Genomic DNA, 25131 nt, shown 5'->3' with positions numbered 1-25131 from the left:
CGGGCGACGCTGAGAGACCGGGGCGAGCCGGGCGCCCGCGCGGCGGGGACGGCCCGCGCCCAACATGCGGAGGCCGGCGGCGGCGGCGGCGCGGGAGCGGGAGCGGGGACCCAAGCGGGCGCCGGAGCCAGAGCCGGAGCGCGAACAGGGTCCGGAGCGGGGGTCCGCGCAGCGCTGCTGAGGGAGCCCGGGCCGCCCAGTCCGGCCGCGGGGCCACGGCCGCGGCGGAGGCTGTCAGGTAACGACGCGCGCGCCCTCGCTCGCGGCGGCGGACACGCGTCCTGGCCCTGCTGCCCCACCTCCACGAACCCCCAGCCCCTCTACTCATATATCTCGAAGACTCCTCAGATCCCGCACCTCCTACACCCCGCAGTTCGGACCCATGGACCTCGCAGACGCCCACAATGTGGACCTGTTCCTGTGAAGCCCTGCACTCCCGACTGCACCCCCCACGGCGACCCCAACTGCCCCTACAACCCAGTGACCCCCACACTGTCGACCCAACTCCTCATTCCCACCCCCTTGCACTCCAGACCTTGTCGTTGCCAGTGACTCCCAAACTCAGGTCCTGCCAGTTCTCACTGCCTACAGATCCTCATACTACTGACCTCACTATTCCCCTCCTCCTCCATTTCTCACTCCAGACCCTACTGTTCCCTCACTCCAGACCTCAGTGTTCTCCATGGATTCGTCACTCCTGACTACTGGCCTGTCCGTCCCTCAGCCCCACCCCACCTCCCTCCTTCACTGCACCGCCCCCCCCCCCCCCCCGGCCCCACCCCCAACCCCCCCCCCCCCGCCCCCCAACCCCCCCCCCCCTCCCCAGTGCTCAAGCCCATTGCCCACTCCCCCTGGCCTCCTACCCCTCCAGCCCTCTCCGCTAGGCCCGTCGCTCCTCCCCACGCTGGCGCGCACACTCGCCCCTTTGTAGCCCTGCAGATTTGTGGGGGGAGCTGGGGGCAGGAAAGGGGAACAGCAGGAGGGGTCTGGGCTGGGGGACCTGTTGTGGGACGCTCAGGAACTCCCGGCGCTCGCCGGGCTGCGCCTCCCCCTTCCGCCCTCGCCACCGGCTTTGTTTTCCGGAAACACTTCAGATGAAGGAGGGGGGCCGACGTCTGCGTGCCCGGCAGCCACACCACCCCCTCCCTGTCCTGCGCTTCCCCTGCTCCCTCTGCCCCAGTTTTCTCAGGGGAGGCGTTCAGGACCGGGCTGGGGGCCTGAGAGAAAGCCCTGCCCTGACGTCCGGGGCGTCGTCCTGGGCCGGCTTTGGGCAGCTGGGTTATTCCCTTGGCCTCCGGATGGCATTGTTTGCAGGAAACGGCTTGGAGGGTTCCGTGCACGGAGGTGGAGTCCAGCATTCTCTCCCCAGCCCCCTCCATAGGGGGCCCCAGGCTGGGCCAGTGTCTGGAGCTCCCGGGGTGTCCACACATCCATCCTGAGGGGCTTCTGGGCACCTTCGTCCCTGCCCTGAGGGACATAGGCGTTTCTTGACCCCCCAGGGGCTCCTTTGGCTCAGGGTGTGAGGGATGAGTGGGGAAACACGAATCTGAAGGGGAGGATGGCTCTGATAGGGAAGGGGGTAGCCGCTGGGGTGCTGGATGTGGCCCCCGAAGGAACAGACTGAGCTGCTGGGGGAAGTTTGTGGTTGTTGCCAGGAGTTTGTTTTTGTCTGCTGTGTTTCAACGGAACTGTGGCCTGCTCTGGGCTCTGCAGGCAGAGGTTGGGGTGGGGGGTTGGGTCGGAGGGCGGGCAGACCGTAGCACCCTCAGCAGCACACACAGAGCTAGACAAGACTTTACTGGCCCATCTTATTGTCTCTGGAGCCCCAGATGTTTAGTTCAACCCTTGCGGTGGTATCTGTGGCCCAGCCTCTGAGGAATGGAATGGGGGTGGTGAGTGTGGGCTGGGAATCTAGTTGGTGGGGGCAGCTCCCAGATTTGGGGGCCAGTTGTGTCTGCTGCATTTGGCAGTGGAAAGAGGGAAGGAGATCTGGAAGGAGCTGGCTGGACCTCCACCCCAGCTATAGGCAAGACCCCAAAGTTTGCAGCGGGTGTTGGGCAGGGCTCTGGTTTTGGCCTTCTCATCTGATTCTGGGTCCCTCTCATTTCTCTGAGGTGGGTTGGGGACAGACATCTAGTCACCTGGCTCTGAACTGTGACAGCAGGTCCTATGAGCACAGACTTCTCTGAACTGTGGCTTCTGATTCCATCTGAACCTCCTCCTCCTCCTGACTACCTAGTAATTACCTCTGGGTTGCAAGAGGAAGTAGGTGAGGTGTTTTTTTTTTTTTTTTAAATAAACTGAAAGCGTCCTATCTGCTCATCCCAGCTCTGGGGAAGCCAGCCAGCTGAGAGGTGTTCCGGACAGCCGAGGGGCCACCTGAGCCTTGGGGATTTACTGGTGGGTAGCGCTCAGGAAGGGCCCAGCCCCCACAAGGCAGTGCCTGGGGACAGGGCATGTCCCCTGGACAGCCTGGGACACCAGGAAAGCCTCGTCGGATGGACTTGCCATGGCTGCCTCAGAGGTGCAGTGTTTCTCTTCAGGGCTGTTGTGGGGCTTGATCTCTGTCTTGAAAAATTTCTAGACCTCCCCCCTTCACCTCCCCAGGACCACAGAGGCCTTAGAGGGAGGCTTTACAAGGCTTTAGTCTGGGGAGGGAGCTGGCAGCAGGGCTGGGGGGCGTTGGGCAGGTCAGTGTGGTGGTGGGCACTTTTGGTTTCCCTGGAAAGGGCTTTTGTAAAGGAGACGCGTATGTGGGTTGGGTCGTGGTCATCGTCAGTGTCTGGTGTTTTCTGGGGTTGTCATACCTGAATGGGGCCCTTGCTGTTGTGATCTAGGCAGCCGGTGTGCTCTAGCCACGAGTCGGGATTCTTTCTGTTGCCTGGTCAGGGAACGAGGCCTGGTGGTGCAGAAAGTCCCACCTTGAGCAGTTCTGCACCTGCCCCACCCTGTTTGGGCACTTCGGGGGCTTGCTGGGCAAGTCCCCAAGCTCCCTTTCTACATATGAGTAAGCGAGGCCCAAATGACCTCCAGGAGGAGGACCTTCACTCTGCTAAGGTGCTCCTCAGGACCATCTCTGCCCACTGGATGCAGCCTGAGCAGGAGGCCGGGGGTGGGAAGACCGGCTCCTCTGGCCTCGGCCCCTCAGTCCTGCCCATTTCCCGCCAAGCTCCTGGCAAAAACTACATCCCCTTGTGATATGGGGGTCCATACAGATGGCCGGTGGGACTCTCAGGGGGTAATGGTGGTGTTTCCTTCTCAGAACCCTACATGTCCCCTCAGCACCCAGGATGGTCCACTGATCTGGCTTGCCCAGCTGTCTGGAGCTTTCCTGTGAGTCCCTTTCAGTGAGCGGCAAAAGCCAGGTAGTTTAAGGAGGGTGAGCCCTTCCCCTCGCTGCACAGATCCAGCCTGCAGAACACATGCACACATGTGTGCGTGAGTGCATGCGTCGGGGCGCCAGCCAGGTGTCCTTGCGCCTGAGCCACAAGCAGGGCTGCTCTCACCAGCGCCCCCGCCCGCAGTGCCTCTGCAGGAGCGGAAAGGCAACAGAAGTCTCTCTTGCAGGTGGCGGGCGGGGGCGCCCGGGTATAGACCGTGTTCTGTGTCATCCTGGGTCACGGCATCACTGTTCATAGGTAGAAACAGATACACCTCATGCGTCACGACTTCATGTTGGTTCATGACACACCTCAGAGTGTTAAAAAGTTGTACTTAAACATCACCCCCGGCGTGCTCCAGCATGACCCCCATTTTGGAGGTCCGGCCGTCCCCACCCCAGGTTGCAGGGCAGCGTCGCTCACTTTGGGACCTGCAGCCTCCATGGGACCTTGATGAGTGTTTGCAGTAACCCTCGTGCTCGCTGCAGTCCCAGGGCCCAGCTGATGGGCACGTGGCAGGGCTCTCTGGGAGCCTGGTGGGTGACCTAGCGGGGCTGCGTGTGGGGCAGCTGGATGGGGCGTAGGCTGAGATGAAGAATCCAAGGGAGATAATGCTGGGAAGACCCAGGGCTTTGAGAGAGAAGAGGGGTGCAACAGAGGGATGGGCTTGGTGCCTAGAGTGCAGAGCCCTGAGGACTCCCTTCCTTGTGGGTTCTAGAATGGGCTTGGGGGTTATTCCAGGGCCCACAGTGGGAGCCTGGCATCTTATAGGAACCAGATCACACCGTGTACTAGGCCACACCTTCCCAGGAGTCGCCCACAGAGACCCACTGGCCTGGCAGCCCTTTGCTTGTTTGGCTTCACCTGCGGCACTGGCAGATTCCAGGACCCCTTGTGCCCTCCATCAGTGCGCTGCCTTGGCCTCTGCTCTCACACCAGCAGGGAGCAGTTGTGGGGCTCTTTGCCCAGGCCTAGTCCTCCCTCCACCTGCCGGCCCCGGGACATGGGCTTGTTTCCTGAAGCTATAGGCAGGGACATGCTCTCTAGGCCCTGTCTGTCCCCTCCACCCTGTGGGCACTGGAGCGGGTCATTCTTTAGGGCAGCCACATCGGGACAATGTCCAGGCATTGCCCGGTGTCAAGGCAGTCGGGTCCAGTGAGCGCCCACCTCGGGGTTTCCCACCAGCCTGCTGTGCACAGTGAGCTGCAGCTGAGGGGCTTGCAGGTACCCATTTCAGGGCCTCCCTGAGCCTGTCTCTGGGCTTCCACAAGACCCCTGCCTTTGCCCTCGGGAGCAGGAAGTCTGTGGAAGCAGGTCAGAAGGGATACTGCTCCTGTGGACCGGAAGTGGTGGCTGGCTGAGGTCCCCCCACAGGGCAGTGTCCCCCGCTCTTGCCTCGGGCCGCTCTCTGGCTGGCCCAGGGGTGACCCGCAGGATCCCTCCTGGTTTATTTCTGGTCTCCAGGCTGTGGCTGGGCTTTTGGGGCTTCCTTTGTGGCCAGCCCAGGGAGAGTCTATGATGAGACCCTTGGCCCAAAAGCTCCAGCCTGGCTAGTCCCCACATGTCCCTGGCTTGTGCTCCCAACTTGTGTCCCCAACCCAGGCAGGCTGTAGGGCATGCCTGGCGCCTCACGCCCTGGCCCCAACTTCCCAGTCAGAAATGGTCATGCTGGTGCCCTGGGGGCAAGTGTTCCCGAGTCTTTTGGAGGCACACATATCTGTCAAGACCCTGCCCCCGATACGGACAGGATGAGAGCTACGTGGATGGTGGACAGTGTGCTGGTTAGAGAGCAGAAAGAAACAGGTTTATCTCCTTTAGTTTGGGGTATCTGAGATATGGCCAAACACATAGTTGGTGTGAGAGGTTACTGTTGAGATAGTTTACATCCTTCATATTTGGGGGTGTGTGGTTTATCACCATTTGGAAGCTTAAGTTTTCATTGGAAACACTCTATTTTAACAAATACAGAGCTTGAGTAGAAAAACATCAGGGCCCTGGGGACTGAGTCCTGCCGGGAGGTCGGCGCTGCTGTCAGGCGTGGCCAGATATTGCTGATAAAGCGTAGGGCGCCAGGCGCAATTGTAGTTCCTACAAACGGTCGGCAGTTGCCTGGCATAAACGTACCTCGGGTGGTGTGTGTGACACACTTGCAGTAAAGGTTAACTCGTTGCTTATCTGACCTTCTGTTGTCTGCTGGGCGTCTGGTGTTTAATCTGCATCTGGCCACTGCGGGCTGGCGTCCTCCTCCCGTCCGTCTGGGGCTCAGGGCCGCACTGGCACTGGCGGGCTGGAGTGGAACCTCTGCAGTCAGGTGGTGGTCCTTCCAGCCAGCATCTGGGGGCAGGTGGGGCACCTGGTGATTGTGATGCAGCCTCTCGGCCAGAGGTTTTTCCCCAGCTCATGGCCAATCTGGGGGACCAAGGTTGGAGTGCCGCCAGCTCATGGATAGAGACAGGCCAGAGGCCAGCAGGGTGGCTCGGGTGGGGAGGGCAGCCCAGGGTGGTGCGGGTAAGCATGAGCCGGGTGGCTGCCCTGGCTGGTTTGAAGAGCGCGGGGCGAGCAGTGGGTGAGTTCTTTGTCCCCTCAGCCTGGACCAGCGCTGCTGGGGAAGACCAAGCTCTCCTTCCTCCCCTCCCCGCCTTCTCCCTGGCTTCTCTTCCTGTGGGTGTACACCTCTTCATTCCTGTCTGAAATGGTTACCGCATCTGTCACAGGAGTGGTAGGTGTGGCTCTGGCCTGGGGGTCGGACTTTGACCCACACTGGACAGAGGAGCCCTGCTCTGGGCTGCCCGCCCAGCCCCACGCCCTTCCTGACAGCTTTATTGTGATGCCACACACTACACTGGCTTTAATTAAGATACACCTCACCGACCATAAAGTTCACTGGAGAGGAGACCTTGGTGGTTTTAGTATATTCACAAATCGTGCAACTATCACCAAAATCAATTCAAGAACTGCAGCCCCTGAGAACCGCCCCCACAGTGCTGTCTGTGGATTGGCCTGTTCTGGATGTTTCCCGTTAGTGGAATCACACCCTGTGGGTCCTTCTGTGTCTGCCGCTCTCACTGAGCATCGTGTTCTCAGGGTCCCTCCACATGGTAATGAGTGTCAGGGCTTCACCCCTTTTGTTGGTTGAAGGACACTCCCGTGTGGAGGGACACGTGTGTTCCCTGGGTTGTGTGGGCCTCGTAGCCATCATGAGTCTAGTGGCTGTAGATGCCTGTGTGCTGGGCATACGGGTCTGTGTGGATGTGTTCTCGGTTCTCCCAGGTGTATACTGAGTAGATGGAGTGGTGACTCTTGTGAGGAATTGCCGTTTTCCATGGTGGTTGCTTCATCTTCTGTGCCCTGTGGAGGAGGGTCCTGTTTATCCCTGTCCTCGCAGGCTCCCTCTCCAGGTTCTGTGTCCTGTCCTGGGTCAGGGTCTGACCCTGGGTCGTGGTGTCCTGTCCTGGGTTAGGGTCTGACCCTTGGTCGTGGCGTCTCTGCCTCCTCCGAGCCTGGGAACCCTGGCCGTTTTCTGGAAGACCGTCTTCCCGCTGCCCTGCACTTTCTGGAGCACCAGCCCTTCAGAGGACATGGGCCAGGGCAGCCCTGCCCCTTGATGTCTCAGACCCTCAGGCCGGCCCGTGGTCTTCCATCCTGGTGCCTCTGAGCAGGTGTGTTGGGTGCCGGGAGGGACTGCAGCCCCACAGGCCAGGTGCCTTGGCCGCGTGTTACCGTAGATCCCATCCTGTCATCGGTGTTTTTCAGCGGCAAAAGACATGTACACATTGAGGAAAATGGGTGTTTTGGCCAAGCGTGGGAAAGTTTTGAGAACTCACTCAGAATCTAGGCGGTGGGCACTGTTCACATCAGTGACGTACTTCCAAACCTCCACACACCATGGGTGTGTTACATACGGGTCTGGCTGCTCGCTGTGTTCCGCTCCCCCTTGGGAGTGGCCGTGGGTTTCCTCTTTCTTGGGGAGAGAGACCATTCCAGCTGCACCCACAGGAGTGAAGCCGTCCTCCCGGGGGCGTGTGCTCCTGTGCCTTGGCCTGGCCCTCCCGCTGCTGCACCAGGTCCGGGGAGGCTCCAGTTGGGACACGGGATCCCACGTGGTGGGCGGGTGCTGGTCCTCCCCCCTCCGCCAGTCTCGAGCAGAGGGCCTGGGTCCTTGTCTAGGATGTGCCAATCTCTGAGGACCTGCCCAGACTAAAGGAGCCATCTCCCCCAACAGGGGAGCTAGTGGGTGAGTGATGCTTGGCCAGCTCCAGTAAGACAGGGAGGCAGGGCATGTGGTTTTCTGGTGGGTCCGCAGGTGCTCTGGCCCGTTAATGTCTTTCACGTGTCTGCCCGCACAGCCCCTTGCCCTGGGCTGAGGCTACACACTCTGGAGGGTGGTGCAGCCCATCCCCCTCCGCACTGTTCTGAGCTCAGGAGAGTTTGCGCCTGCTAGCAGAGGCCAGCCAGGATTGCAGTGGGCATGGGGCAGGCACAGGGTACCGTGGAGGCTGCCCTGCAGGTCATCAGGCTTCTCCCCCTCATCTGGCCCCAGAGCCCACGTTTCCATCATTTTCAGGGCTCATGCCCCTGCCCCGTGCTCAGCTGGGGCTCCATCTTTCTCTCTGACTGGCCAGGGCCTTGCCTGGCCTCTCTGCTCTGCTCTGGGGATTGTGAACCCCAAGGAGCAGCCGTGCTCCTGCCTGGCGCCCACTGTGTCCCTGGGACTGGTGCTTGCTGGACTGGCGGCATGGCGAGCACTGTGGTTGGAGGCCGAGGGGCTGGGCGGGTGCTGGGCTGCAGGTGCAAAGGTCCTGGGAAGGAGTGTGCCCACCTGGCACCATGTAGAGGGAGAGGGGGTCTGGGGGGGTGCTGCCAGAGGTGGTGGAGGTTTTTTTTTTTAAAATAGACTCTTGTTTCAGAGCAATGTTAGGTTTATAGCAAGTCTGTGGATCAGTTTGGGGTCCCCGTGGGTCACACCTCAGTTGAGTGTTGCTTGTGTCGCAGCTGATGGGCCAGTGCTGGTGCATCGTCCTCAGCCAGGGCCCGCGCTTCCCCCATCCTCTTTGCCCCAGGCCCCCGGGCTCTGCCAGTCCCGGCTCTCCTGTGGGGGTACAGCCATTTCTGTATGTGTACCTTTCTTCTCACCTGTGGCCAGTGTGGCCGCCTAGCCCCGGCTCCGTGCTTTCAGTTGTCCCTTCTCACCAGGTGTCATGTGGGGTTTGAGCACCTTTTGTATCCCTCCCCGATCCCTCTTCTCTGCATCTCTCTTAGCTCTCAGTCGTGGGGGTTTTCAAGTGTGCCCAGGGAGTGAGCTGGTGGTCACTCCAGCAAGCCCATGGCCTGGCCCCACCCATTCCTGATATCCAGCAAACCACCCCCCATGGAAGCGCCTGCTGCATGCTGGGCTGGGGCCGAGGGGTTTGTCATGCATATGTTTAAGTTCATGGAAAGCTGCAGGGAAAGTGCTGAATCCCGCATCCTTCTGGGCTCATCTGTAACTTGGCTGAACCTGCGCATCTGCCCACACCTGCTCTTCATGACCCCGAGTGTGAGCTCTGACCGTCTTCCTTGCCTTTCTCAATGAACCCTGCATGTCCTCACACAGGGCCTTTCCCTCAAGGTTGCTGCATCCCCTGCCCAGCCATGCCCCCTCCTTTCCCATTTATCCAGGGCTGTGTTCCGCTGTCTGTAAATCCCTGTGTCATGAACTGTTTCTGCTTGATATCGTTTGGACGCTGGCCTCGTCCTGGGGTCTGGTTCCTGTTCTCGGCCCACTCCCCTCTCTCTGCTGTAACACTACCTGTCAGTGACCTCAGGCTTCCAGGCTGCGGCCCCCTGGGCTGGCGCATCTCCAGAGCCTGGGTCCCTTTCAGGGAGTGGTGTGTAGATGCCACGACCTGGCACTTGGGGTGCCCGTGGCTGCTGGGGCCTAGGACCTGGGTGACTCCTGGAGGGCGGCCCTGCCTACACAAGTCAGTAGACTCAGCCTGAGGAGGGGGACGTGTGTGTCTGGAGGTGCCTGAGGGGGGCTGTGGCCAGGATTGCCCTGGAGCCCTACGCTTCCCAGGTGGCTTCCACGGCAGAGCCTGCAGTGTGTGGTGGGGCCACCCCCAGGAGGGAAGCTGCTGCCACTGCTCCAGATGCATCCTGACTCTGACCCAGGGCTGTGCCCATGATGTCAGCGGGGACTGTGACATCACTGGGTGGAGACGGTCAGAGAAGGGGATTCCTGGGGCCCCTGGCAGGGGGCCTGGCCCTGGCCCTGACAAGATGGAGGACCCCCAGGAGAACGCAGCAGGTAAGCCCCCTGAGCTGGAAGGCAGGTCAGGGGTCACTCGGGGGGTTGGGGGTGGGCTGGGAGCCCTGCCTGCCTGGGGCTTAAGTTGACCACGAAGGCCTGAGCAATCAGGTGTCCCTGGGGGGCCTTCCCTGAGTGAGGAGTGAGTCCGGGTACCCTTGGGAGGAACTGGGAGCCATGCTGGTGGGGTGAGACTGGCTTGCTTTCGGGTCAGGTGTAGCGCTGGGTCCTTCCATCCCCCATGAGTTTTAGCACCTGTGCTGACATCACACATACCCGCTCCCTGGTTCACCAGGTGGGCCGGGGCACCTGCCGGCTTCCAGCTCCTGGCAGCGTTTGCTCTGCTTTTAGTCTTGTGTCCACTCTCTTGTTCCTGCGCCCCTCAGGCCAGTGGGTGACTCGCTCTGGCCGCCCCCCCTGAGGTCCCAAGAGAGGACCCAGGAAGACCCCTATGGCATGGCGGGTGGTAGCTGCTATTCGTGGGGTGAGTAGGCACTGGTGTCCTATCGCTGGAGGGTCAGGGTCTGGACTCCTCACCTGTCTCCTGGTGTCCACTGTCCCCTGTAGGCGGTGACCTCATGGTGGCCACACGCTTGCCTTGTTGTCCAGGGGCTGACGGATGGGGCGGGCCTCTGGTGTTTCGTCAGGGCCACGTGGGCTAGGGGGTGGGGCAGGGGCAGGGGCAGCACACCCGCCACAGCTTCTGATTCAGGCCTGGTTGCTGTCCCTGTGCTGCACACCAGGACCCCAGGGACACGGCATGGGGGCCAGCACGGCGCTCCTGGTGCAAAGGCTCACTTACAGTAGGCACTGGGCATTACCCAGAGGCAGCGCTGGAGGAGGGGCTGCGGGGGCAGAGTCCCCACCCTGGGCCTCACGTCCTGCACCTGGCAACCTCCCAGCCAGCCCGAGGGCGCAAGTCTCCTGGCTTTGCAGCTTTCAGAAGGCAGCTCTGCGGGCTCAGAAAGTTTTGCAGCTGGAGGCCAGACAGAGGTGACGACGCCGCTGTGGATCTCGGGGTGGGGCTGAGAGCAGGAGTCGTGGCTCAGAATGGAGTCAGGGCAGGACTCCGGGGGTGCGCGCCCTGTGCTGCTGACTGGGGAGGGCCTCTGGGAGAGTTGGGGGTTGGAGTACAGGGAAGTGAGGTCTCCTGGAGGGTTCCTTGTGTGTGTTGTTGGGGCAGAGTGATGTTTGGTGATGCTGCCCCATAAAAGCTGTCTGCACAAAATGGGACCCAGACCTCAGTCCCTGCCTGTGTGGGATGAGTGGGTCACAGCAGCGGCATGGGGAACTGCAAGGCCCCTGCCCACCATTCCTCCATCGACGCGGACGCACCCACATCTTGTTGGCCAGGAAGTCAAGCCCAATCTCCAGCCGTCCCTTTCCCTACTTTGTTCCCATGTTTGGTCTTCCTGCTTGGGCCGCTGTCCCTCCAGACCTCCACGCATGGCTCCTCCGTCCCCTGGGTGAGGGCCCTGCAGTGTCCTGCCCCAGCCGTACGCTCCCCGGCTCTCCCTCTGCCGCTCGTGGGCAGGGGCACCTGGCGGCAGTGCCCTCGGGCAAGGAGACAGGAGAATGCCGGTGTCTCCTTGCTGTCTTTGAGCTTCCCGTGGGCTCTACGGCCCCCTCTGGTGCACTTTTGTGGGTGGGAGTGCATGCACGGACCTGTGTTTTAGTTAATTTCTGACAGGAAAGAAAATCTGGCAGGAAACCATGAGTGTCCATCCGGGGGTAAGGGGCTTTCGGTATCCACTTGTTGTAGAATCTGGCAGGATTTCAGAGAAAGGAGGGTCACCTGTACAGGTGTGTTGTCTGGGAGCAGGAGGTACCCAGGTGTTTGCAGGGCATGGGCTTGCTCTGCAGGAATCCCACACTGGCGTGTTACTGAGTCATGGGCACAAACTCCCATGAAGTCAGGTGTCCAGCTGCTCTGAGCCAGGCTGCACTCTGGCTCCAGGCTCACCTCCTCCCAAGGTGGGAAGGCCCTTGTCCTGCCTCGCTGTGAAGACTCTCAGCCCTTCAGCGCATCCCCTGTGGGTTGTTCCCACGGGCAGTGAGTGATTCACAGGAGTGTGTCTGGTCCTGGGTGCAGGGAGGGAGTGCTAGGGAAGGCGTGTGTCTGGAGGTGGAGCGAGACCATTGGGGAAATGCAGGTCAGAACCACCCCAAGGCAGTGGAGGGCTCCAGGAGCGGGCCAGTTGACGGGAGGCAGCTTCCAGTTCCTCCAGCAGTTAAGCCAGAGCCTCCCCCAGCCCTGCCATTCTAGCCGTGGGTAGTGCCCAGGAGGGGGACAGTGCAGAAGCACTGTAGCCACTCTGTTCACCGGGGCCCAAGAGTGGACACAGCTGTGTGTCCTTCCGTGGGTGAGTGTGTCCCTCCACACCCAGGAGCATCCCTCAGCCACAGAAAGAAGAGAAGCCCTGACACTCGCTACCACGGGGCCAGACCCTGAGAACACGATGCTCAGGAGAGAAGCAGACACAGAAGGACACGCGGGGTGTGATTCCACTGGTGGGAAACGTCCAGAACAGGCTGATCCACGGACACAGAGAGTGGGTTCCTGGTTGTCGGGCTGAGGCGGGTGACTGCTGATGGGAACAGGCTTCGCTTTTGGGGGATGGAACATTCTGGAACCAGAGGTGATTGTAGCACAACTCTGCAAGCATAAACCAAGGTCTAGCAGGAGCTTTTGATCTTCCTCTCTGGAAGGGGTTGTGAGCCCTGTGGTCATGTCTCCAGATGTGAATAAAGATGTTGCAGGGGCTCAGAACCAAGCATGCAGTCTCCACCCCGCTAGGCTTGCTGGCCTTTTTGTCTGCTGTTAAGTTTTACTGGAGTTGGTTGACAATGTTGTTAGTTTTAGGTATATGGTAAAGTGAACCGCTTATAGGTTTACACATATCCACTTTTCTTTAGATTCTTTTCCCATATAGGTCATTGAAGAGTGTTGAGTAGAGTTCTCTGTGCTCTACTGTAGGTCCCTATTAGTCATTTGCTCTCTACTACATATTAATGTTTTTAATATAGTTATTTCCTTGTAAATTTGTAGCAGCTGTTCACAGTTAACTCCCAAATCCTTGAGGTTGAACAGCCTCCCCCGGCAGGGAACTGTGGGCAGATGGGGCTCAGCATGGCCCCTGGAGGTGGAGGCCAGCCCATGGAGCAGGGGGGTAGGCAGCCTGCTCTGTCCTGAGCCCCCAACTCCCCGGTCAGGCTCCTCCCTTCCTCCGGTCACTCCTGCTGGGCTGTCTGGTGCCCCCTTGGCTTCGCAGTGGTTCCGGCCGGTCTCCCACAAGGGCAACCAATGGAGATGGGAGGTCAAGGCAGAGCAGCAGCTGCTCGGCCAAGCCAGCACCCCTGAGCCCAGTGATGGGTGTGTCGTCCACAGGTGCCAGGGCGCTGGTCTCAGGCGGGGGCACTTGCTGCTGGTGGAAAGAGCCGCATTCACATGGCCCCAGGCTGGGCCCTAGCACGGGGGTGGATGTGGCCACCAGGAACCCCAGCAGCGGTGGAGCTGGGTACGCGGGTCTTGGCTGGGGTCGGATTGTCTGTACACGCTGTTCATGTGTTTGGGAAGCGTGGGCGCTGCTGTCTGTAAGCAGTGAGGTTTGGCCTGAAGCCCGGGCTCCTGCCTGTCTGGGACTCTCCTGGGCTGTGCCTGAGTGGGGACTGGCGTGTACACGTGTGTGTGAGCACCCCAGCTTTAGTCCTACCAGCTTGTGGTCCTGCCTTTGGGCATATGGCCAGGGGGTCCCTCTTTGGGGCATGTTCTTGGCACCTGTGCCGTCAGTGACACAAGAGGGCTGCCTGGCCCTTCTGTCCATCAGTGCTGGAGGCTGTGTGAACGCCCATTTAGGGGCTGGGGCACCAGGCTCTACAGAGCTGATCCTGCTGAAGCCTTAGGGCCCTGGTGTTGGTACGCTTTGGCCTCACCTCCCCTCACCTTGGCTGTTAAGTGGGCATGGCCTTCACCAGGTGCCAGCCCTTGAGTGCCTGGTAGGGAGGGGCACAGGTGTGAGCCTCACAGTGGCCAGTCTGGGCCCGCGGGGGGCTAGGGAGGTATTAGAAGAGGATGCTAGTGTTTTCTTTCTGGAGAGATTCTTGTGACTTTGGTGTGAGAGAACAGGAGGCAGTGAGGGCCTATTGGAGGGTGCAGTGACTGTGGCTGAGAAAAGGGGATGGCTGGCAGGGGAGACCCTCCTCTCTCTTGAGACATAGGGTGACTGGTCTGCACAGGGTGTAGGGAGGGGTGGGGGAGGGAGGAGCCCACACCACAGACACAGCCTGGGTTGCTTCAGGGCACCTGCCCCGTGTGTCCGCACCCCCTGGCTTGGGCTGCTTCTCCTGCAACCTGGGGGACTTTGGGGGTGCCTGCCATCCCGTCCACAACCCCAGCTTTGTGCCCAGCCAGCCTTGTCAAGGCAGGGGGCTGCTGGGCCAAATGAAGCCAGGCTGGTGTTGGCTTCTGCAGCCCCTCCTTGCCTGCTTTCCGTCCCGCAGCAGTGGGTCACCCACCTAACCACAGGGTCACGAGCTTCTGGAATGAGACCCAGGGACCTCGATGTCCCCTGGACATTGGGTGGGGGAGGGAGGGGTGTCTCCAGAGTCCCCATGTCAGTGGTGGGGCCTGTCTCCAAGGCCTCTGCATGTACTGCTCTGCGTCTGTCCTCTTCTTAGGGCTCAGTGCCGCGTGCGGGGGGCGGTGCCTCGGTCACTAGATTGGGCATCTCCCCTGCCCGTACAGCCATCCTGCAGCCCTTGGGGGGGAGGGGGCAGGCAGCAGGCAACACGTGGTTTTCTCAAGAGGCCTGAACCTCCCACCCCTCAGCCCCCAGAAGGCTCCAGGTTGCACCAGTGCCTCAGAGATCTTTCCAGAAGGAGGTTCCACCAGCAGTGAACACCCAGTCCCAGGTCCGGCCAAGCTGTGCTCTGGACCTCGGGACGCATGGCGGGGAGGCGCGTGTCCTCCTAACCCGGGCCTCTGTTTCTCCTCCAGCCGAGAGCCACGAGATTTGAGCCCCCGGCACCCGTCAGCAGCATGAGTCCTCCCCCCGTGTGCGACCCGGAGGCCACCGAGATGAGCGCTGCGGCCGGGCCCTCGCGCGCGCCCGCGTCCCACTAGCCGGAGCGCGCCGGGCGCCATGGGGTGTTAGCCCCGAAGAGCCACCGCGACCGCAGGTCTCCGTGGAGCCGGATTTGCACGGCAGCTGAGTCACCGTGGAGAGGCCAGGGTACCACAAACTTATGGATTTTGACAAGAAAGGAGGGAAAGGGGAGTCGGAGGAGGGCCGGAGAATGTCCAAGGCCGCCGGTCGGGCCAGCCACAGCGTCCGCAGCTCGGGGACCAGCTCGGGGGTCCTGATGGTGGGCCCCAACTTCCGGGTCGGGAAGAAGATAGGCTGTGGCAACTTCGGGGAGCTCCGGCTAGGTGAGCCCCGCGTGATCACTTCTGGGGCCCTGGGGGCGGTGGGAGTCGTGGGGACGGGACACAGGTAAGTGCGTGGGGCTTCTGCCCACCCCACCCCCACCCCCCCGCGCCGCGCCCCGCCCCGGGAAGGAGCAGTTGTGCTGGGGGCTCCTGGCCGATGGTACCGACGGGGCAGAGCAGAGGACAAGGGGCGTATCCTACACAGCCCTTGGTGGTTGAGCTCTGGGCGATCCCGAGTCCCTGTCTGGTGGTCATTGCCCAGCTCGTGGCTGTTGCCAGTGTCAAATGTGTTCGACGGCCCATGGGGCTGGGTGGAGAGGCCCAGCCAGAGTCTGCACCTTGGTAGATTTCGAGGGCGCTGGAGTGGGGCCGGCGCCTTGCCACCAGGCTCTAGGGCTCCAGGTTCAGGGGCGGGGCCAGGCTGCTGATGGCAGGGGTGTGGGCGGGGGAGACACAGACCCCCCCACTTCCCATGGGTTCCCTCCAGCCTGGCCTGCACCACCCACTGCCCGTCAGGGGCTGAAACCCAGCCCTGTTGCCCAGTTAAGTGTCTGCTCCTGCTCTCACGGACACGCGCACGCACTCGCACCCCCACCCCCACCCCCGGCTCCTACCCTTGGCATTTGAGGCGGCGCCTGAATTGCACAGGTCTGGGTAATTTCAGCAGAAAATGCCTTTTAAGAATCCAGGTTCGGTTGTTGCTCCGAAACCCAGATACAGAACACCGCTGTGTTGGGTGCTGCGCCCTTCGTGTGTAAAGGTTGGTCGGGACTGGAGCACCACCCCTGGGACTGGAGCACCACCCCTGTCGACGCTGCTCCCGGGCCCACCCCCGCCTGCCCCTGCTGCTCAGTCACCGTTGCATGCGCCTGCCTAAGTGACTCTGGGTTCCTCTCTTCTTTCCTCCTATTGTGACTAAAACTGCCCCGGGGCGCTCTTCTAGAGTGTAAGTGCTTATGAGGGACCACCAGACTGGTTTCCGGAGCCAGGGAACCTCTTTAAACCCTGCAGGCTGCGCAGGAGGGCACTGGATGTCCTGCAGCCGCCTCTGCACTTCGGGTTGCCGGCTTTCCATTCTGAGCGTGTCGGTGGGTGTGAAATGGTGCCTAATATGGAATTCATTTGCTTTTCCCCAATGACTAATGTCGAGCCTTGTTCTGTGTATCGTTTGTCTTGTTTTCTGGTTGTTTTCAAAGATTTCTTTTCTTTTTTGGGGGGGCTGCGCTGGGTCTTCAGAAAGCTGGACACAGGCTGTCTCTTCTTGCACCAGGGGCTACTCTAGTTGCAGTGCATGGGCATCCCGTTGCAGTGACTTCTTGCTGCAGAGCACAAGCTCTAGGGTGTGCAGGGTTCAGAATTTGCAACTCTCAGGCTTGAGATCATGGGTTCAGTGGTTGTGGCACATAGGTTTAGTCGCTCCATGGCCTGTGGGATCTTCCCTGACCAGGGATCAACTGGTATCCCTGGCATTGCAGAGTGGAGTCCAAACCAGTGGACCACCAGGGAAGGCCCCCAAAGATTTCTTTTTATCTTTGGCTTCAGGTTTTGATTCTGCCTTGTTTGGGTATGGTTTTCTGTTTAATCCTGCTTGGGGTTCATTGAGTTTGTAGGATCTGCACACTTCTTCATTAAATTTGAGAAAGGATTGCCATTATTTCCGCAAATATTTTTTCTACCTTTGTTTAGTCTCCGCGTACACTCTGGTTGCGGTGTGTGAGCTTCTCTTTGAGCGGCTTCTCCTATTGCAGAGCACGGGCTCCAGGGTGCGCGCTTTTCAGCAGTTGTGGCCCATGGGCTCAGTTGTTCTGTGGCATGTGGGACCTTCCTGGACCAGGGGTCTGCATCGGCAGGCAGATTCTTTACCACTGAGCCACCTGAGAAGCCTGTCAGGAGTGTTTGATGCTAGCCCACAGGTCCCTCGAGTTCGAGTTTTCTCCCAGCCTGTTTTCTCTCTTCAATCTGGAGAGCTTGGATTTCTTTATTGTATGTTCACCCTTTTTTCCCCTTCTGCAGCATCTATAATGGGCACATCCACTGAAATTTTCATTTCATACATGGTATTTTTCACTTCCATTTGATTCCTTTTATTTTTCCTGTTGAGATTTTTCCATCTGTTTGTTAATTTTGCCCATCTTTTCCTTTAATTCTTGAATATACTCAAAGTAGCCATTTTTAAATTGGCGTATAGTTGATTTATAATGTTGTGTTAATTTCTACCATACAGCAGAGTGATTTAGTTACACATACATAGACTTTTTTTTTTTCATCTTTTTAAAAAATTTATTTATGGCTCTGTGGGGTCTGCTTGCTATGCTCAGGCTGTCTCTGGTTGAGGCTAGCAGGGGCTCTTCTTTGCGGTGCACTAGCTTCTCATTGTGGTGGCGTCTCGTTGCAGATGGTTTCAGTAGCTGTGGCTCAGGGATGGACCTTGTGTTCCCTGCCTTGGCAGGTGGATTGTTATTGACTGTACCACCAGGAAATGGCATTCTTTCATTCTTTTCTGTGGCTGAGTAGTATTCCTCTGTATACATGGACCACATCTTCTGTGTCCACTCGTCTGTCTATGGACACTTAGGTTGCTTCCATGTCCTGTCACGGCTACTGTGAACAGTGCCACTGTGAACATTGGGGTGCATGTGTCTTTTTGAATTTAGAGTTTTCACCAGATACATGCCCAAATGGAGGATCATATGGCAGCTCTGTTTTTAGATTTCTGAAGAACCTGCATACTGCTCTCCACAGTAGCCGTGTGACCTTCCATTTCCACCAGCAGTGTAGGAGGTTCCCGTCTGCAGTGTCTGTTTTAAACGCCAGGGTCTGTGGTCGCTTTGATTCTGTTTCTCCTCCTTACGGTTCTGTTCCGTTTTTCACATGTGTGCTGATGTTTGATCATGTGTTGGGCAATGTGGGTAGCTCCTGTGAGGTCTGGATTACGCTTCATCCTGGGGACTCATCTTGAACCCATGAGGGCTGCCTTGCAGCTTTGATAGGCTGGCCCAAGAGCAGATATTATTTAAGGACTGGAGTCACCCCCTCCCAATATGGGCGCTCTGGGTTTTCCGCCCAATGCAGGGGAGCTCGGGGAGTCTCCATTCCCTGGATGCAGTGCCTGCACCCTGTTCCTGCCCTGGGCAGCCCCTGGCATCTCCCTTCTGCTCACAGTGTCCCCCCTGAGTTGTTCTTCACCATGCCTCACAGACTGTTGCTCTTCACACCCTCTGCCGAGCCCAGAACACCTGAGGTCCACGAGGAGACTGTAACCACGGACTTCAGATGCCCGCATGCACATGTGCGTGTGCACAGACCACATATTCACCTTCAACTCGGCTGAACCCCAGAGCTCGCAAATGGCAAAACATGAGGTTTCTACCACAAGACATAGAGTAAGATCACCATTTACTGGAAGGGACCAGTTAGACATCATCGAAGTTTAAACATCCAGAAGTGTTATTAAGAGCAGGAGCAGGTGAGCTGCATACTGGGAGGTAATGTTTGCAGAGCACCCCTAGACAAGATGCCAGTGTCCGCAGCACAGGAAAAGGGTATAGCTCAGTCAGAAGACAGGCGGTACAATTAAAACCGGGCGAGAGATCCAGACACCTTGCAGGAGCCAGCGGCCAGGCGACTGGGGGTGTGGAGGGCAGGGCAAGCCAGCAGACCTGGCCAGGAAGTGATGCACTGCTGAAGGAAGGCCTCTTCTGGGAGGTGAGTGGGATGTGCTCTGTCCTGATGGGGTGGGGTGGCCCAGAGCTCATCAGATGTAGGGCTCTTCAATGATGAATCGCTTCCCAAGGGAAAGACAGGGACTAAGTACAGACTAAAGGTGGTCTGCAGGCTGGAGTACTTAGGGAACAGGGGACTGAGGTCTACAACTTTGAGATGAATCTGAGAGAACAGGTGACAACCGTGCATCTGTGTGGCAGAGCGGAGCAGACCGCGAGCTGACGCGGCTGGCCGCGAGGGCGCAGGGTTTGTGCACCCAGCTCTCCCGTTTGCTGTATCTGAAGCTTTCATAATAAAATGTTGGGGGACATGAGGCATGCCTGTTTTTTACTCAAAACCTGACAACCAGGACTAGATGGAGGCTTTCTCTCCTTGCCCACGGGTGTCTTTTACTTATCGGAATGGAAGAATAGAGGCTGCAGGAGGGGTCCCAGAGGGTACCCTTTCCTGACAGTGGCAGTGAACGGACCAAATGTGGAAAGATGGGACAGGAAGAAACACTCCGTGACCCGTCCAGACAGCCTGACTGTCCATGTGCGGAGGCCAGAGTAGCCGCTCGGTAAACAGGAGGGAGTGAGTTTAGTAAGGCTGCTGGGTGTGCCAGCATGAATCAGCTGTATTTCTCCATTGGAGCAACAGTTGGAAAAGAAACATTTAAAAATCTACCCTCCAGGTGCCTCCAGGTTAAACCTAATGAAGGTGGTATGTGCACTACGCTGAGCACTAAATGCATTGTGAAGTTAATTCCCAAGACGCGATTCCTCTGCAGAACTGGGGGCCATGTTGTCAGGTCTCTGGGGAAATTGACCAGCTGACTGTGCACCACAGTGGAAACCGAGGCCCTGGAGGAGCAGGGGCTGAGCTGAAGACCCCAGGCGGGGGCCACAGTGATAAGAGACCCAGGATTGGGGGAGGAGGGAGCTGACTGACAGGCATGTGGGCCCTGGCCTCCGCCTGTGTGGTCCTACACGCTGGTGTCTCAGCCACCCCATGGGTGGGGCAGGTGGGCCCAGCACCTTGGGCATTCATACTGTCCCACTGCAGGGGGATAGAGGGTTAGCTGAGGCCTCTTCCCATGCTGGACCCTCTCAGAAGCAAGATGGAGCAGCGGGGTGATTCAGCATGAAGTCTCCTGGGAGCACAGCACTCCATGGGGCCTGCTGGCACTCAGGCCCCAGAGGGTGGCCGGCTGGTGCTGGGAGGGGCAGAGAGGGTGCAGCAGCTTGCTGGGTATGCACACAGGCCACCACCCCTGGGTGCTGTCTGGGGTTCAGCCAAGGGTGGGAAGTAGCAGGTGAAAAGCTGGCCTGGGCAGGGGTTCTAGAGCTTTTGTGTTTGCAGTTTTATGAGGTTGAGCACAATAGCTGGTTCTCAATGCACACCTGAAGGTCCAGGTGGCTGGTGAGGGGCTAGGGGAGACCTCTTGCCCCAGGCATGTCAGTTTCTAAGCCTAGGATGCAGGTTTACTTTCCTCCCGATGGGCCTTAAGCGGGAAGCCTCAGGCTGGGGAAGGGGCTCTTGGCGTGGGGGGCCTTGTCCAGCAGACGTTCACAACTTAACTGTCTGGACTTACAGGCAGGGCGCGGGTTGGGGGACTCCCTCGAGGGTCCCTAGAACTGAGAGGGGAGAGTGCTGGTCAAATGGCTTGGTGGATGGGGGCTCAGAGAGCATCTGGGGACAGAGACGGGGTGTGGGGTGGTGTGGATGTCTCCTCCAGGTCTCTGGAGCTGAAGAAGGGCCTTGGGGTCACCAGGACTCTGTTCTGTGTTCACTCTTCTAGATGGGAGAAATTGGAGTGCATGGGCGTGCTGGCGGGAAGGATCCCGCTGAGGACAAGGGAGCAGCCCCCAGTGGGCGGAGGCAGGGATGGGTGAGGGTGCTTACAGCCGGGGGGAGCCCCTTGCGGGCATCCTTTTCCATCCCAGACTGGGAAGGAGGGGACCAGCGCAAGGGGGTCTGTGAGGGGAATAGGAGATACGCCTTGGAGGGGTGGGTGGTGCGCGGTCTCATGGGCTAGAAGTCCCGCAGGCCTGAAGTGCTTCTTCTCCCACAGGAAAGAATCTCTATACAAATGAATACGTAGCTATCAAATTGGTGAGTCCAAAACCTGTCCCTAGCCCCAAGCAGCAGCTGTCCCGATGGGCCTGGCCAGGGTCGGGGCGGGAGGAGGGCAGGACTGCACCCTGCGTGCCGCCCACGCGTCCTCTCGTCCCTCCCAGGAGCCCATCAAGTCCCGGGCGCCGCAGCTGCACCTGGAGTACCGCTTCTACAAGCAGCTCAGCGCCGCAGGTACCCCAGGGCAGGGCGAGGGGGAGGTGGGGGAGCCCGCCTGGGCGCCGCGCTAGTCTGTGTGTCCTCCATCTGCAGAGGGCGTCCCTCAGGTCTACTACTTCGGCCCCTGTGGGAAGTACAACGCCATGGTGCTGGAGCTGCTCGGGCCTAGCTTAGAGGACCTGTTCGACTTGTGCGACCGCACGTTCACGCTCAAGACGGTGCTCATGATAGCCATCCAGCTGGTGCGGGCCGGGCTGGGGCGGAAGGGGCGGGGTGGGGCGGAAGTGGGAGGCGCAGAGAGCAGGCTGAGGCCTACCTACCACCTGCGCACCGGCAGATCACGCGCATGGAGTATGTGCACACCAAGAGCCTCATCTATCGCGATGTGAAGCCGGAGAACTTCCTGGTGGGGCGGCCGGGCACGAAGCGGCAGCACGCCATCCACATCATCGACTTTGGCTTGGCCAAGGAATACATCGACCCCGAGACCAAGAAGCACATCCCGTACCGCGAGCACAAGAGCCTGACAGGCACGGCACGCTACATGAGCATCAACACGCACCTGGGCAAGGGTGAGTGAGTGGTGTGTGGGCCGGGCAGGGGATGGTGGTTGGGAGGGCCGCGCTGACCTGCTGTCCCCCGCAGAGCAGAGTCGCCGTGATGACCTGGAGGCGCTGGGCCACATGTTCATGTACTTTCTGCGCGGCAGCCTGCCCTGGCAGGGGCTCAAGGTGGGTGGGCCAGGCCGAGTGGGCAGGCCGGAGGTCTCCCGCGGGTGGACGGGCCGGCCAAAGTGCTGACTGCACTCCCCTGCAGGCCGACACACTCAAGGAACGCTACCAGAAGATCGGGGACACCAAGCGGGCCACGCCCATCGAGGTGCTTTGTGAGAGCTTCCCAGGTGAGAGTCGTCTCCCCATGTACCCCCGCCCCCTTGCTCTGCATACCCCTGCCCAGTGCCCCCGCCCCAGGCCTCCACTAGCCCTCTTGGTGTCTGCAGAGGAGATGGCCACCTATCTGCGCTACGTGCGGCGCCTAGACTTCTTCGAGAAGCCAGACTACGACTACCTGCGCAAGCTCTTCACCGATCTCTTTGACCGCAGCGGCTTCGTGTTTGACTACGAGTACGACTGGGCCGGGAAGCCCCTGGTACGTGGAGGGAGGGGACTGGCACGGGAGGGGCCCCTAGCAGGTGAGGGTTGCTGGCAGGGGCCCCCAGCTGAGCCTCAGCTTCCTCTCGCTCCCTTGCAGCCCACGCCCATTGGCACGGCTCACTCTGACCTGCCCGCGCAGCCTCAGGTTCGAGAGAAAGCCTTGCTCTATAGCAAAAACCAGGTGAGTGCCAGGCCAAGGACCGCACCAAAGTGTGTGTGGGGGGGGTGGGGGTGGGGTCAGGCGGGGCCCACCTGACTCCCCACCCCCGCCCCCCCCCCAGGCACTTAACTCCACCAACGGGGAACTGAATGCCGACGACCCCACCGCCGGGCACTCCAACGCCCCCATCACAGCCCCTGCAGAGGTGGAGGTGGCTGACGACACAAAGTAAGGCCAGCAGCTGGGTTGGGAAGCAGGGATGTCCTGGGTCCGCCCCCTCGCGCCCTTGCTCCTCCTCCTCCACCCTCACCCCTTCCACAGCTTGTGCCCCCTTTCAGCCTGCGTCCCCCTTCTAGGTGCTGCTGTTTCTTCAAAAGGAGAAAGAGAAAATCGCTACAGCGACACAAGTGACTCCAGGGCAGTGACCCCCGAATCCTCCCGCTGCAGCCTCCCGGGGCCAGCTTGTCCACGGCCGCATTGGCCACAGCCGGACGCAGACTGCAGGCCGGCAGCGCTGCCGCCCCCCGTGCAGGGTCACGACCCTCACATAAGACTTGGGCCGAGATTTCTACACCTGTGTCTAGTCCTCCCCTCCGAGAGCATTAACTATTTAAAACAAGGAAAAGAGAAACCACAGCGGCTGCCCTGCCCTGCGCCCCCGCCCGCGTCTGCTGAGTGAGTAGAGCGGCCGCCGGCACCACCGCCCGCCCGTTAGTGTGATAAAGTCCAGCTTGTCTCCCTCGATCCAAAGGCCGTTTTCTCGAGGGGGCGCTGCGGGGCGTTGCTGCCGGGGGTGAACCCACCCTGGGCCTCCCCAGACTGGAGGGGAAGGCGGGGTGGGGGCGGCCCCCAACCAAAATGCTGCACCAAAGCCTGGGCCAGCAGGCGCGGCCCTCAGGTGTCCTGGCACCTGTCGGTGGAGCCGCTGGCCTGACCTTGGGCTGGGGGCAGCCACCTCGAGGCCCGTGGGCGGCGCGTGTGCGGGCTTTTTGTGTCGCTCCGCGCTGCCGGCCGAGCCTGGAGACAAGCGCCTTAAAGCCCGTCCGAGCCCCGCAGGTGTGTGTGGAGCGGGCAGCCCCGTCAGTGCGGTCCCAGTGGTCCCCTGGGGCTGCGAGCTGCGGGCAGAGCAGCTGGGGTGTCTTCGCGGTGCGTGCGTCTAGGTCTGGCTTTACAAAGTGTACAGAAATGGCACTTCCGTTTCTCTGATGCTTCCTGGAAGCCATAGAACTTAGGGGCTTTTTTAAAAAAAATAAACGAAAATGAAACCAATTCCCAGCGTGGTGTCCAGTCTGTCAAAGGGGTGTGTCTGGGAAGGGACACGAACGACTGGGTGTCTGGAAAGGAGGCACACGCTTTGGGGAGGGAGCTAGGGAGTAGCAACCCCCTGCTCAGGAGAAATGGAGGTGGGAAAGAAGGTAAGAGAACTGCAGTGAGATAACCGGGTTGGTTTATTGGGGGCAAGTGGAAAATCAGTTAATTACATCACAGTGAGAACAGAAGAGCCACAAATACAAACGTCAAGGATGGGGAACTTTGCCCCACTTTACACAAGTTCACTTGAAACCCCCACTCAGACGGATTCCCTTCCAGGAGCAGAAGGGCCTCAGCTGTGTCTGGATGGCTGGGTCTCGAGTGAACCCCGCAGCAAAGCAAGGAGCCCTGGAATGGCTGAGGAAATGCCTTCTTGGGGGCCTAAAGTTTGCGCCAAAGCCTCAGTTGGGTCGGTCTTAGGAGATTGGCCCCCCAGGATGGGGCCAGGGTCCCTATACAGAGAGGAAGAGTGACCACTGCTCTGCAGGATGCAACAGGAAGGCGGCCGTCTGCAGGCCAGGAGGTTGGCCCTCACTAGGATCCAGCCATGCTGCCCTCTGACTCTGGCCTGACCAAGATCGTAGTGGCTCCTGGAGCAGCTTCACAGGGACCCCAAGTCACTGACAGCAAGAGGAAGGCCTGCAGCATGCAGTGTCCTGCCCATGAAATAATGTGCCCAGCTCCTCCAGGAGCCTGGCCTCCTGCCCACCCTGCTGAGCCTTGGGGGCAGCCAGCCAAAGTGGTAGAGGTCCCCCACCCTCACAGCCAGGAGGAGCCCTAGGCTCCTCAGAATGTAACATGGGCCCTGAGACAGACAAGACTCTCCCAGCAGTGGAAGATGTGAAACCACCTAGGATCAGAAATTCAAACATGAAGGACAGACTCAAAAATCGGACCCAGAACCAGCCAGTCAGATTTGGGAAGCAAAGGTAAAAATAAGTGAAATTTTTATTTAGAAACGAAGAGTAAACTGTTAAGATGCGTGAGGCTCCAAGGAAGATCAGAGAAAAGGCTTGGGGAGGAGAACAAGGGCGTGAAGAGGCAACGCTGGTGGTGAGCAGCCAGAGACGGACACAGGAGATGGTGGTGGGGGCAGTGTTGGACCAGAGTCAGTGGGAAAAATGTCAGAGCAGGAACTTAAAGCTGCTGCTGGCACTTCCCTGGCTGTCCAGAGGTTAGGAAACTGCCTGCCAATGCAGGGGACTCTGGTTCCATCCCTGCTCCAGGAAGATCCCACATGCCCTGGAGCAACTAAGCCTGTGTGCTGCAAACTAAGCCTGCTTTCTAAGCCTGCGCTCTAGAGCCCAGGAGCCAGGACTGCTGAAGCCTATGCGCCCTGGAGCTCACGCTCCGCAACAGAAGAGAAGGCACTGCGGTGCAAAGCACCCACGCACCGCAGCTATAGAAAGCCCTCG

At 59.5% G+C, this 25131-nt stretch overlaps 1 protein-coding gene across 4 annotated transcripts; it reads left to right on the top strand.

Annotated features, from left to right (window-relative positions):
- Positions 1-23674, top strand: CSNK1G2 (casein kinase 1 gamma 2). Of its 4 annotated transcripts, none has more exons than XM_040240130.1 (12): positions 1-238; positions 14663-15094; positions 20871-20911; positions 21037-21106; positions 21185-21333; positions 21429-21663; positions 21737-21822; positions 21908-21992; positions 22092-22240; positions 22343-22426; positions 22527-22633; positions 22762-23674. In XM_040240130.1, exons 2-12 carry the CDS (start codon positions 14911-14913, stop codon positions 22814-22816), a joined length of 1245 nt encoding a protein of 414 aa, XP_040096064.1. In that variant the 5' UTR covers positions 1-238; positions 14663-14910; the 3' UTR covers positions 22817-23674. The 4 variants fall into 4 exon arrangements, with proteins under 4 accessions (XP_040096064.1, XP_040096063.1, XP_040096062.1 ...); XM_040240129.1 differs by having other exon boundaries at positions 22074-22240; XM_040240128.1 differs by having other exon boundaries at positions 21908-22240.
- The last annotated feature ends 1457 nt before the right edge of the window (positions 23675-25131 follow it).

The sequence above is a fragment of the Oryx dammah genome, unplaced genomic scaffold (genome assembly GCF_014754425.2).
Source record: "Oryx dammah isolate SB20612 unplaced genomic scaffold, SCBI_Odam_1.1 HiC_scaffold_5, whole genome shotgun sequence".
NCBI classification, from domain to species: Eukaryota; Metazoa; Chordata; class Mammalia; order Artiodactyla; family Bovidae; genus Oryx; species Oryx dammah.
The sequence above is the reverse complement of the archived record's forward strand: the minus strand, read 5'-3'. Positions and strand labels throughout refer to the sequence as shown.

Coding starts and splice junctions, on each gene's coding strand:
- CSNK1G2 (XM_040240128.1), top strand. CDS start 14,911: ATGGATTTTGACAAGAAAGGAGGGAAAGGGGAGTCGGAGGAGGGCCGG. Junction 20,912..21,036: donor AATACGTAGCTATCAAATTG/GTGAGTCCAAAA, acceptor CGTCCCTCCCAG/GAGCCCATCAAGTCCCGGGC. Junction 22,241..22,342: donor ACTGGGCCGGGAAGCCCCTG/GTACGTGGAGGG, acceptor GCTCCCTTGCAG/CCCACGCCCATTGGCACGGC.